A 14,554-nucleotide genomic window follows, 5' to 3' on the forward strand; every position below is an offset into this window, starting at 1 on the left:
ACGGTGTCGGCTGGACATCACTGCTGGCACCGGGACCTCTCCACCTGTGTCCGCCCCAGCGAAGCTACTCCCGGAGCTCAGTGGGGGCGGCGGGAGCAACCCACCCTCGACTGGAGATAGACCCCTTGGGGCCCGGGAGTCGGCGTGAAGAAAGGCACTGACTGGTGGGGGAACCTGCATCATGGCCGGTCAGAGAGGGGGTATACGCAACGATCGTGGCGATCGCACACTTCCAGAGATGCTCAACAGACAACAGTCCAAGGGGGACAAGAACTCTTCTTCGCCTGGAGCAGCTGGGAGCTCGCAGTCTGGCGCAGCGGCGGAGCCTCCGGTCACCAGATCCTTCTTGGAATCTCTATTTGGCACGTTGAGAGAAGATTTCCAGGCCCTGAAGCAGGAAGTGGCGGGTGAGGTGCGGGAAGTCCGTAGGGAAGTGGAAGGTCTAGGTGAGAGAGTGGACACTGTGGAGAACTCCGCGCACAGACAAGATGAAGAGCTCACTCTTCTGCAGCAGGAGGTGCTGACTCTCCGGGAACAGCACTTAGACCTCCAATTGCACAATGAAGATTTGGAGAATAGGTCACGAAGGAACAACATTAGGGTCCGGGGTGTGCCATCTTCAGAGGAAAACCCGGACATAGTTCAGTACTTGCAGGAACTCTTCCGCATGGTCCTGGGAGAAGGGGAAGATTTCCCCATTAGAATCGACAGAGCGCACAGGGTGGGTCCCGTCAGAAGGACTAATGGCCCCCCTCCAGACATCCTAGCGTTCCTCCCAGACTTCCCATTGAAGGAAAAGATCATGGCAGAGGCCCGAAAAGCTCGCTCTCTCACTTTCCGGGATCACCCAGTAGCGCTATACCAGGATCTGTCCGCACTCACGCTTCAGAAGCGCAAATCCTTCAAGATTGTGACGGACTTCCTCAAACAGCACGAGATACCCTATTCATGGGGACACCCTTTTCGTATTATCTTCAAATGGCAGGGTGAGACACACCATTTACGTAACCTTCAGGACACCTGCGAAATCTTGGGCATCACCGCGGAGGAGGAAGAATCCCACACGCCTGGACGGAGGCGAACAGCGGACGGCGGTTGGCAACGAGCTACGCGAAGGAGACGGACGGCGGAGGTGTCGCGGAGGCCGGGGTCCCCAACAATCAGAGCAGGACAAGAAGCCGCTGTTCGGACAGCGTCTGCGGCGCGTGAAGGCCCAGAGGAGGTTGCACTGACCGCTTAATTGTGCTCCGGGGGGAGTTCATCGTAGCACTTTCTCCATTGCTGGCTTGGAATGAGGATGGGGGGAGGCGAAGGTTTGACCACGTGTGGCTGGACGTCCACCAAGGTAACTTTCCACGGACTAGTCCGCTTGGGCCTGTCTGGGACTATTTCAAGACGTTTTGGGTAATTTGGGGAGGTGAAGGTAGGGTGTGACCCTAGGGTGGGAAATGAAGGAGGGGAGGGAGAGGTTGGGGAAGTTGTGGTGTGAGTTGGGTAGAATGGGGGGGAGGTTGTGTCGGATGTTGGGGTTGGGAATAGTTGAGGGAGGGGAGTTGGGGGTTGCCCTGTCCAGTGCTTCTATGTTATCTGTGAGTGTTCGTATTGACACACACGCTTGCTCGGCAGTCATCCTGTTCTTACGCACTCTGGTTCGCACGCATAGACAGAGTAGATCGGACCACCCATGGCAGAGTTGAAGATAATAACCCTGAATGTTAAGGGACTGAACAATCCCACGAAGAGAAGGGCTATCCTGTCCTTATTGGAAAACTCCCAGGCGGACATTTGTCTGCTTCAGGAGACCCACTTGTTAGCTAGTGATTGCCACAGGATGAGATCCCGCCATTTCCCCACACAGTTCTTTTCCTCTAATACGACCAAAACGGCTGGGGTGGCTATTCTGTTGTCCAAATCATTTAGGGGGGAGGTGCTGCACAAATTTGTTGAACAAAAAGGTAGACTTATCGCCTACAGACTTAAAATGGGAGCCCTGATATTCACTTTAGGCACGGTTTACGGCCCGAACGAACAGCAAGATAGATTTTTACGCAAAGCACTGGAGGATGTCACGGCCTCGCCAGACAAGCACATAATACTGGGGGGGGACATAAATTTGGTTTTTGACTCCTCGATAGATAGGTCGGCGCAGCGACATCCACAAACCGGGGAACTCTCGCAAGCAGTTAAGGCGCAGTTGGTTGATTTCGATCTGCACGATCTCTGGCGCGAACTTCACCCGACCGACAGGGACTTTTCATATTACTCACACGCACATAAGACATACGCCAGACTTGATCACCTACTGGTCTCCGGACCTGTCCGTGGCCTGGCTACCGCCTCGGAAATGGGTGTCATTTCTCTTTCAGACCATGCACCGGTCTCGGGGACCTTCCTTCTCCAACCGGGTTCCCCCCGGAGAGGAGTTTGGAGGCTCCGAGACGCCCTTCTGCACAGGAAAGCAGTGGTGCAGAGCATTACGGACTCGATCAGGGACTTTCAGCTGCACAACGCTAACGCTGATACTTCCCTGTCGACTCAATGGGGGGCTCTTAAGGCGGTATTAAGGGGAGACTTCATTGCGATCTCGGCCGCGGACAACCGAGATAGGAAACTTAAGAGGGACGAACTCACTCAGAAAGTCAGGGAACTAGAGAACGTACACCGTCGCACTGGAACTCCGCGAGTCTGGAAGCAGTTGAAGGCAACTAGGAAACTCTTGTCCTCGCTAGACCTGGACAGAGCTGAATATGCAGCACTGCGCCTGAAACACGCATATTACACGGGAGAGGACCGTTGTGGCCGCCTGTTGGCGGCCAAACTGAGAGTAGCCCATCAGAGTCGCCAGGTGAAGGAGTTGGCAGGGGATGCCGGACAAAAGATCACGGGTGACGCCGAAATTGCCGAAGCCTTCCGTCGCTTCTACGCCGACCTATATAGAGCGGAAGCCGTTAGAATGGAAGACTCGGATGTTTACCTTGATTCAGTGGCTCTATCCTCCCTGACTCAAGAGCAAGCGGATTACCTAGAGAGAGAGATTGGGACTGAGGAGGTGATAATGGCGATTTCTCGGCTTAAAATAGGGAAGGCCCCAGGCCCGGACGGTTACACCGCCCTTTTCTATAGAACGTTCAGCGCGACACTAGCCCCTATCTTGACTAAGCTGTTTAATTCTTTCTCTAATCCTGGGGCTATCCCTCCAGATCTTCTACAGGCGACGGTGTCCGTCATTCCCAAACCAGGGAAAGACAGGAAACAACGCGGCTCGTATAGACCGATCTCCTTACTAAATTTAGATCTAAAACTCTACACAGGGATTCTAGCGGCGAGATTGGCGCAGCATCTCCCCGGCCTGATTGAACCGGATCAAGCCGGCTTCGTGCCTGGAAGGCAGACAGTGGACAACACTAAACGGATAGTTCACGTCCTGGAAAAAGCCTCGCGTATTCCGGGGGAACGGATGCTGCTCTCGGTTGACGCCGAAAAAGCGTTCGACCGGGTGCATTGGCCCTACCTTGAACGAGTTATGGCGAGGTTGGGAATAGGGGAGAAGTTCCGAACCATGGTCTTTAATTGCTATAAGTCCCCCTCTGCCACCGTGCGAGTGAATGGCTGTGGCTCCCGACGGTTCGATATCGAACGTGGAACAAGACAGGGATGCCCCCTCTCCCCCCTCCTCTTCGCGCTCTACATGGAGCCCTTCGCTCAACGAGTGCGGCAGAATATAGCCGTGACTGGGGTACGGATGGGGGGTTTCACCCACGCAATTAGCCTCTACGCGGACGATGTCATTTTCGCGTTGGAGGACCCAGGGCGGGCTTTACCCGCATGCATGGCGGAACTTAAGGCTTTTGAGAGTGTGGCCGGCTTCCGGATGAATGTGGAGAAATCCACGGCTCTGGACCTTTCCCTGGCCTCGACAACGAGGACCGACCTACAGAAGCTCTTTCCCCTAAGATGGTCGAAAGATCAGGTGCAATACCTGGGGATTGCGTTAGCCCCGACGTTGCAGGCCATGGTTTCCATTAACTATGAGGCGGTAGGCAAGAAGGTGAGAGACGAACTTGGGAGATGGAACAAAGGGACAATCTCCTGGCTTGGCAGGGTAGCAGCGATCAAAATGACAGTTTTACCCCAAATTCTGTACTTATTCCGAGCGCTGCCTTTACAACCCCCCAAGGGCTGGATACAACAGATGCAAACTGACGTGTCCCGCTTCGTGTGGCAGGGCCGCAAACCCCGAATGCGCCGCGCCCTCACGACTTTGGCGCCAGAATCAGGGGGACTGGGAATCCCCGACCTCCGCAAATACTTCCAGGCATCCCAATTGCGGTATTTGGTGGAATGGAGTAAGTGGGAGTCCGATAAACATTGGCTCTTCCAGGATCAGGCAGTAGCCGGGCGCCCGTTGCAGGAAATTCCCTTTCTTCGCCGATCTCACCGCCCCCCGAATCTCTATGCTTCTTACATCACACGGGTCCCGCTGAAAGTATGGGACGCTGCATGTCGCGCATTCGACCTCACCACATTCCCCTCGCCCTTCACTCCGATTGTTGATAATCCCGACTTCACACCGGGGATGGAGCAGGGAGCCTTCTCACACTGGAGGGACAGGGGCTGTAGAGCACTTTTCCACATGTACACAACAGATGGAGTTATCCCCTTCCAAAGCTTTAAAGATAATTACCAGATGACTGAAACAGACCGCATGAGATATTGGCAGGTGAGACACTGGGCTTTACAGCCGAGCGTGAGAGAATCTGCGGACAGGCAGCTCCTACCGTATAAACGGTGGCTAATCACCCGCGCCTCGGACGCCAAACTTATAACTGATCTGTACAGGATGCTCCAGCTCCCGTCTTCCCACTTCTACATTCCCGGTCGAGAGCGCTGGAATAGGGAACTGGGGAGAACACTTAGCCCCAAAGAGTGGGACCGTATTTCGTACAGGGCACGACACTCAGCTTATCACGTAGGCCTCACGGAAACTTTTACCAAAATCTCCACCTACTGGTATCACACCCCGGAAAGGCTACACGAAATGAACAGACTCATTAGCGACAGGTGCTGGCGAGAGTGTGGGCAGATTGGTACACTAACACACATCCTCTGGGACTGCCCCGTATTACTAGCCTATTGGACAACGGTGATAGATGAGATTGATACCTGCTTCGAGATTGAGCTGCCCCGCTTTCCAGCTTATACCTTGCTGGGTCTCCCAAATGACTTGATGTACCCATTAAAATTTAAGAGGGGGAGGCAGATTGCCATTATGCTGGGTTCGGCGGTGCAGAACATTCTAATACACTGGCGCACACCTACTATTCCTTCACGCACTGGGTGGCTACACAGGTTGTGGCATGTTCTGGGGATGGAGAAACTATCCCTCACATTAGCGGGGGATGTGACTGGTTTTGAGGAGCTGTGGCAACCCTTTCACTCGCTGCTAGCCTCGGAATTCACGGAAATTACATGCCCAAGGTACCTGAGACTGCTGAGGCTTACACCCCAATTATGAGGCATTGTTACAATGAGGTGGGGGAGAGTACGGCCCCACAAGCGAGAAAGGGGTTGGTGGGATGAAGGATGACAGTTTACTTCCATGGTATGCGGCACTGGACAGGGAGGGCAGTGGGAGGGGGGAAGTTTGTTGAGGGGTGTTGTTTACTTAATGAGGGGTACAGGCCTATGGGGCAATGCTCTTTCTTTTCTTTCCTTGTGTACGTCCGTATGCGATACACAGGACATCAAAGCAGCCTCAGGGCTGGGACATTAGAACTTTAATCCTGGAATGCCTCTCGCCGTAACCATCGAAGATTTGTATGTTTATTTCACAATGCAGCTGTACCTTTCTAATAAAATACTTTAAACCTTAATATCTTCAAAAAAATATTCCAAGTTATTGCCAATCGCACCACAAAATTGCAAATTTTCTGAAAAACATACAATTCCTATCACTAGCACATTTGCCGAAGATACCGACGGTTAAATGGCAAGTTTGGAACCATTGCTAATAATTCATTTGCAGACTGATAGGAATCAAAAACACTTTTCTTTATCCCTTTCCTTGACAACTGTATACATCTTGGTTTCTTCTCACCGTTCTTTGCTTAACCCAACTTCTCTACTTGTCTCCACTTATAATTTGTTTTCTTTCTCTTACTTTGGTCTTTCTAATACATTTGCAATATGTAGAATTTAGGGGTTACTGAGAGTGTTTTATTGCCTGAGGAGAGCATGTCATACAAATGAGTGAAAAACACAAGGAAACAACATATTATTGTTGAGGTTTCACATACCAAGCTTGGAAGCCGATGTTCTACTACGTTGATTGTATTCTCGGGTCCCTCATAAAGGTCCACAACTGGTCTGGATGAGGACTGGGGCATGTCAGACTCAGCAGCCTGTATAGAAGACATCCGTTTGTTATCACAGTCGACAAAACCTGCACAGAAGTGTGCATGTTAAAGTCTTGCACATGCAGTATGATACTGTGGCCCATGTGAGGACAACAACTTTACTACTCGCAGAAGGCTATCTGGCAAAACCATTCTTTAGTGTAATTTACTCTTTACACTCTTTATGCAGTACTGACTTGCTAGCAAAACAGGTGTTTTATATCTGAGAGGTTTTGATTGTTTAATTTGTGTGGTTGTCTGTATGACAGTGATCTGTGTGAGTGCTGTTATGAAAATGGACTCTGGAGGTAGCAGTACTGAGCTCCAGTGATGTCATCAATGGAAGGTTGATGCTGAGGTTGAAAGTATGGGGTGGGAAGGGAGGTCAGTTGGAGGTGAGCTCCTGAAAGAGAAATGAGCACAGTTGTTGGGAAAAAGGGGTGGATGACAAATGTGACGAGATAACTCAGGTAAGTTTAATAGTTACGCCTGCAGATATTCCGCAATGCAACCCATCATAATTGAGCTATCCATAGTATTTCTGGAGCTGTTCTGAGAAAGTCCCCAGATTCCTGAAACCACAGTTGTGTTTGAGGGAACCAACCTATAACATTCATAAGAATTGTGGATGATGAGGATCTTTAAATAACTAGTATTTCAGGTGAACCGCTAGGATTCATAACAATACGCACCACTGAGTTAACAATATTTCTGTCACCACGTAGTCAAAGGGATGACTGAGAGACCTGGTGTGGAAGAGTGTGATGTGGAAGGTGAAGTAGGTATAGGAACTCTTCGAAAAAATGCCCTCATTCTTAGTTGTTATGGAGAAAGTGAAAATGAAATCTATATGGATAATATTTAGTTATCAAGATGAGCAAGTTACTTACCTTTGGTAAAGCTCTTTATGGTACAGGCTCTATCAAACTGCAGATTCGTCACCTTGTGAATATTCCCCAGGAGTCACACTGGATCCAAAATCTTTTCAGCCATATCACTGCGGGCCGGACTGACAACGTTCCACTCCTGAAATGGTGTATGAAACGTGTATAGGCACCACTGCCATGCACTGACGTCAGTTGCTCTCAAGGCGGTCTGTGCCCCCTTGACACAGAGCGCAAATAGCGAATTAGCTTGGACCAGTGTGCAGCTTCCTAGACTTGGAATCTTATTAATGATAGAGTCCAATTCCCAGAACAGTGAGGAATATGCGGTTAGAATGGGTCTCTAAAAGAAAGAGAGTTATTGAAGGTAAATAACTTGTTTATCTGATAGAGACTTTTTAACCACAGATTCCTCACCTTTAGAATAGATATCAAAGCAGTAGTATCTATTTGGAGGTGAGTCGGTGAACCAATAAGGTTCTGAAGGATTGTGAGGGTGATCTCTTTGCTAGCAGTAACAGCAAAAATCTTAGAGAAACATCCTAATTCTGATCTCAGTTTCTATCTGGATGAACATCAGCTGCTTGATGGCTCGCAGCATGGTTTAAGAAACAATCACATCATGGAGACGGCATTAACTTTGTAATCAATAACATTCGAACCCAGGTTGATGCTGGTTATACTACGCTTTTGATTCTTCTAGACCTTACAGCAGCCTTCAATACCATATATCCTTTGAGACTGGTGGACCGTCCTAAGGAAATGGGGCTCAGGGGCGCTGCCCTGAAGTTGCTTACCTCATTTCTTATTGACCGGTCACAAATAGTTAAAATAGATCTATTTTACTCGAACCTCAATCCTTTGTTTTGTGGAGTGTCTCAGGGCTCCTCATTGATTCCGAAGCTTTTTAACATTTATGTACCCCCTCTAGCCAAGGTCGTTAGATCCTTTGGGCTGGAGGTGTGTCGCACCCAGTTCACAGGAATGCAGCAATACACAAATCTGTCTGGGGGATTCCAGTACCTCCTCTCATCATATTTCACCATGTGGGCCTGGGTCTCCTAAAATATAACCCACACCCTGCCATGTATTGTGCCATCCACAGGCATACATACACCCAGTACATGCTTTGAATATACATACACTGCACAGCACTGTACACTTCATATACTGTGCAACCAATACGCATACATACACCCTGCATGTGCATTTAACATGCACACACTGTACATCACTATGGGGCAGATGTATCAAGCATTTTTACATTCGCAAACATGCAGATTCTGTGAATCTGCCCATTTGCGAATGCAAAAATGGCTTTTTCCAATGCAGCAAACCTGATTTGGCGATTCAATAACCTGTTACCGAATTGCAAAATGGGTTTGCGATTAGTATTAGGAAGGGGCAGGTTTAGGGTGTCCCTTCCTCATACCGAATCGCATCAGTATGTATGAATGTTTTGTGACCGCATTTGCGGTCGCAAAACATTTGCATGTTACCACCTACTTTCGTAAATGGAAGGGGTCCCCAAGGGACCCCTTTCTCTCTGTGAATGATTGTAAGTCCATTTTTAAGAGCAGGCAGTGTTCCCACGGACCACTGCCTGCTCTTTAAAAATAAAAATAAACCTTTTCATTTTTCATTTTGTAAAGCATCTCGTTTTCTTTCAAAGATTGCTTTATTTAAATGCAATCACTGACATGTGTTCTGCTGATCTCAGCAGGCCACATTCCCTTTGATTTTTGCAATTCCTAGGGGGACGCAAATTGCGACTTACCTCATTAATAGTCATGAGGTAGGTCATTTGTGACCCCCTAGGAATCGCAAAGGTGTACTATACACCTTCATACATGGCATTTTGCAATTCCCTAATTGCGAATACTTGTGATGATTTTTAATCTGATTTATATTAAACAGATTCTGATATCTTTTGGTAACAATTACCTAACTTCTTTTTGATGTATTTAATTTTGAACTAGAATCAACTTTTATTCTTCATGTCTGCAACCAAACTACCTATTTTAAGTAAAAGACTAAGGGGAATATTCTCAAGGAGTTATCGCCGTGTTAACAGCACTTTATCGCAGCCAAAGTGGTGATAAATATATTGCCCTATTCACAAGCTGGTACTATCAGCCCATATCACCAGTTTACCTTTAATAGCAGCCGCAAAAAACATCGCCACAGATGACCCCGCAACTATCGCTAAAGAGATGCAGAGTAGGCGTTCCCGTGCCAAAAGCCGCAACAACACCACTCCGCAACATTCTCAACGACCAGCCTGATTGTCGATAAGAACTCAAAACAGGTGATACGGCGCGTTAGTAGCAGGAAACTAACACCTGCTCTGACCTGGTGTAAAGTCGGACAACAGCCTGCACCAGAAAAGGGAGCCCAGCCCAGAGCCACACCTGAAGTGCAACAGATGCCATTGAGCCAACAATCACGCAGCTGGGAGCCCCAAAAGCGCCACAACACCCACCACTACCACCCCAGGACCCCACCTCCCCGGGCACCACCTCCCCCCCCGGGACAAAGATATGCCACATCAACTACACAAAACATGTACCAAATAATCAGCCTAATGTCGCACAATGACATTTGGTGAGATGCATATGTCGTCACAAAAATTAGCATCACACATTCACCTTCAAATTAACAATCGAAAATGTATTCAAATAAACACAGAACAGAAATGAAGACACATGGTGGCTCTCCTCAGAACAATCTGTAGGTCACAACCTGCAAGACAAAATTCCAGATGAGAAGGTGTGTCTTGCGCTCATCAAAGGACAGAGAGAAAGCGAAGGAGAGAGAGAGTTACAGAGAGAGAGGGAGAGAGAGAAAATGGACAGAGTGGAGGAGAGAGAGAAAGACGGACAGAAAGGAGAGAGATAAAGACGGACAGAGTGGGGGAGAGAGAGAAAGACGAACAGAGAGGGGAGAGAGAGAAAGACAGACAAAGAGGGGGAGAGAAAGACAGACAGAGAGGGTGAGAGACAGAGACAGACAGAGAGGGGGAGAGAGAGAAAAACAGACAGAGAGGGGGAGCGAGAGAAAGACGGAAAGAGAGGGGGAGAGAGACACAGATAACAGAAGAGATGGACAGGGAGAGAGAGTGCCGACACTGCCCACCCAGGTCTCACTGCTCACCTGTTGACACTGGTGTGCCGGTATGTAATGCAGTTCACCAGGTCCCACATCTGAAACAGATCCGTCATCTGAAACAGAGTCTAGATACATGAACGGCAAAGTGCATACAATTGCACACATCATCGCCTGTCCACCCCTGCGCACTCAGGCCTCACTGCTCACCTTTCGCCACCGGCGTGTCGCAATGAGGGCCCACCACGTGCCAGTGCAAGCCCCAAGCCCGGGGCCCGCGAACATGCCACCCTCCACATCATGCAGCCCCTCTCCACAGGCCACCAGGTCTCACATTTGATTCTGGGTCTTGATTTCACAATGGCAGAGGACATACCAGAGCACCCGGCATCATTGCAAGCTGCACACCCACTCAGCCCTTGAGGTGCCCCTAACTCTGTGATCCTGGAGGCGACGCCACGTGGCGGTAGGTCCGCGCTGCCCGCTGGCTCTGGCCTACACTGCTGTCCATCAGGGCACACAAATCCTGAGCAGTCCGGACCGCACGGTTGGGGCATCATCACAGGCTGCACACCCGCTCAGAAATTAAGGTGCCCCTACCTCAGTGCACCGAAAGTCACAGGCTCGTGGCAATGTGCCTCTGCCGGCCGCAGTGTATCCGGTCCCATCAAGTCTGTACCTTGCAAGTCATGGACCCTGTATGATTGGGTATCGTGGGGCAGACGCCATCATGTCACCTCCAGGCCGGAGGAATGTAATGTTGCAGGACCCTAGGCCCTCAGGCTACATGAACATCACACGTATACACCCAGAGAGAGGTTGGAAATGCCATCGAGCACGTGCTCCCGGCCCTTTTTGTTGACAGGGTCACATGTCTTGTGACGCATGTGGGGGATGGGTGTGGTGTGGGTGGAGACCAGCCGTGAGGGAGTGGCTGTGGCATGCTGACAACTAGACCTGTGATCAGCAGATCACTACAGGGTAGACCTGGGACATGTAGCATTGCCGTCCCCCCCTGTGAGCGTAAGCGGAGTTGGCTGGCCTGGCGTATGCCAGTCCAGCTTAAGGGTGAGAACAATGACCCCGGGGCTCTGGGCGTGGTTCGGTACGGGCTGGACAAGGAAGTAACTAATGCGTGTGTCCCTGTTGTTGTGTCTGCGCCGACTGGACCGCATTCGGCAATGTATCACCCTTTGACCCAAGTTCAACGACATGAGCCACATGGATGTAAAAGGAATTCACTGAGCCTACATTCATCCATACTTCCACACTAGAAAGACCATAGACATGACACATCTGTGTGATTAGGAATGTTTAATGCACATTCAGTGGAGTGTTGCATCTGGAGGAGTACAGGGCTGTGCAAACCCCACATGACGATGTTGGCCCGTGGAGGGCCTGCCAGAGTCCTTCAGGAAATGACAAGTCCAAAGGAAGAGGAAGAGTTAGTCCCGAGTCTGATTGCTGTGTCATTGGCGTTTAAACAGAATATGGCAGTCCATGTCGAGGTCCAAGGTGAGCGTCGCAGAGTGCATCGGGGGACAGTGGAAGGTGATGATGCAGAGGGCAGAACCAAGCAGAAACTGGCCATATGGCGGAGAAGAATGCTACTGCGCCCTTCGTACCACGAAGGTAGGTTCATCTGCATCTTTCTCCACTGCTGTTGCATGGTCTCACGTGTGGGTGGTGGTGTTCTATCTCCTGCACTGTGTGGCAGTGACACCTCAGGGGCCGGAGGTGGAATGTCTGCCGCACTGTCACTTCAGGGTATGGAGATGTGGATATAGTGGTAGCAGCAGCATGCATCAGCACCAGGCCTTGTGGCAGCAATGCCATGAGGATGGTCCTGAGGTCATTGAGGAACCCAGCTACCAATCTCTGGTGTGCAGCTGTGGCAGCCACTCTTTCCGCATTTGCCCACTCCATGGTCTCCATTAACCTCTGCATGTTTCCCAACTCCTGTGTTACATCACTAGAGCCACTCTGACTGGACAGTTGTTCTATTCTCTGAGTCAGGGCTCCAGCGATGTCAGCCATGGTCCATTGGAGAGCATGGAGTGGACTGTGGGCGTCCATTAGGGACTGTGAGTGGTCCCTGATGGGACTTAGACACCCATGTATGGAATCTAGTTTATCTGCCATGCGGTCGAAGCCTACCCACACCTGTTCAACCAGATTCTCCTGGCACCCCATCACACGGTGTTGGAAGGCTATGTGTTCTTTGTGGGGGTCCTAGGAGGCAGCCGTGGTTGGGTGGGTACTGCCTGCTGTGTGGTCTGTGCAGGGGGTGGGGTCCCCTCGATGCAACTGGGCTGCCTAGCTCCTGGAAGTGGGCTGCAGAGGCTGTCCACGAGCTGTGGTGGTCCTCTTCGTCATCAGAGAAGAGAGGTTCGGGCTGCTCTGCAGGAGGTGTTGATTCTCCCACTGCAATGTGAAGGGAAGATGTTGTTGAACAATTTGTCCACATGTATGTTGTCGCATTACACATGTTTTCGTACAGACTGCAATGAATGTGTACATTGTGGCTGTTTGGGAGGTTCTGCGTTTTTGATGGGGGATAGTGGACATTTCGACAACATGACATGTGTGTGTTGGTACTTGTACATTATCAACTCACATTTCCCTGCAATGCCAAATGTGATTGGCCAGTGTCTATATCCAGTCAGCTCCAGTTGCGTCCTCTGTTCTGTTATGGACGTGTTGCGGTTTGTACCACATTGTTGTCAGTGTTGATGTGCTCTGCATGTTATGTGTGTGCTGCATTTCGGGGGAGTCGCCCCTCCAGCTCTGATTTTGCTGCCCTTTCTCTATGTCATGTGATGTGCTTTTGACTTCTGTGCTTATACAGTGCTGAGATGTTGCATACTTAGGTACATTGGTCTCTTGGTGGGAGTTGGGGGCTAGGGCATGGTTTGTCAGCAGATGTGCTCAGCTTAACTGTACATGTGTGAAATTGTGCCCATCTCCCCCCGTCCCCCCAGTCCCTGGTCGTTACTCACCCTGGTGTTGTTGTGTCCGGTCATGTTGAGCAGTGTCCGGTTCCCCAACTCCTGCCACCATCTCCCCACTGATGACTGAGGACACCATTTCCTCCTTGTCGTCCAGCTCCTCCTGTGGCCCAGGACTCCCACCTCCAGTCTGCATTGCTGCCTTCCGGTTGTTGATGAGTTTCAGCTTGGTTTTGCGCCTCTTGACCTCTTCACCTTGTCCACGATGGACTGCCATAATCCATTTTTGGTTAACAATGACACAGTGGAGGTGACGAACAGTTGTTGATGGTGTTCTACCACCTCCGTTATCAGGATCCTTTTTTCCTGCGGACCGACCCTCTTCTTCCTACTCTTCTTCTCCTTGGCCCTTCCCTGAACCGAGGACCCAGGCAAGTCCTCGGTGGGGTCTGGTTCTCCTCCGTACTTGCTCTGGCAACATCCATTGTGCTTCGCTGTTGTTTGGCATTTGTGTGTCTGTTTATTTCTGCTTTTATGGTGATTTTTCCCGCCTAACGCGTGTGAATTGCAGGCCTGTCACTGGTTTTCCATTATTTTTGTATTGCGATTGGCCTCACAGCAGCTTGTCATGCGTTTGTGTTTCGCATTTGTGCTGGGTCGCGTTGGTTTTAACACGGTCATTTGACGTGTTATCGTGGGACTATGAAGGCGTAATTTTCCCGTGATAGACTGCAATGTTGAAAGTTGCGCTAAGCTAATTTTGCAATAGTTATCACACGTTCTTGAGAATATCCCCCTAAGACACCAATGATTTAAGAGGTTTGATGGAAGGGTGATGGTGCCATCATATATTGTATGGAATAAAATACTATCTAGCATACATTGTAAGGATTTTGCAAGCCATCTCATAGTTCCTTTGGCCTTGTTTCTCTATATGATCACAGAACTCTTGTCCACTGGCAATACACTTATAACGTACAGCAGGGGGTACTTCATACCATGTATATTTAAGACAATATGTAACATTCCACCAAGCCATGATTTATTTATTTCTGACTAAAACAATAAATTGCCTTTTAACAGTTTTCTCATGTACAAGTTCCTATTTCATAAAAATGATAGTATTTCATTAAGATATCTTCATGCTCTTATTTTGTTAGAAATATATAACCCACTGTGTGCTGTCATTGAATACAAAATTGACACTGACACTGGATAATAC

General features: G+C 49.6%; 1 protein-coding gene across 1 annotated transcript in view; it reads right to left on the bottom strand.

Moving 5' to 3' along the window:
* LOC147708872 (uncharacterized) overlaps positions 1-14,554 on the bottom strand; it is a 303,609-nt gene that overhangs the window by 127,428 nt on the left and 161,627 nt on the right. The window contains exon 4 of the mRNA XM_086925792.1: positions 6,297-6,401. Coding sequence (XP_086781918.1) covers positions 6,297-6,401 — 105 coding nt within the window. The remainder of the gene's footprint in view (positions 1-6,296; positions 6,402-14,554) is intronic.

This window comes from Lissotriton vulgaris, chromosome 6, assembly GCF_964263255.1.
Source record: "Lissotriton vulgaris chromosome 6, aLisVul1.2, whole genome shotgun sequence".
Classification (NCBI taxonomy): Eukaryota; Metazoa; Chordata; class Amphibia; order Caudata; family Salamandridae; genus Lissotriton; species Lissotriton vulgaris.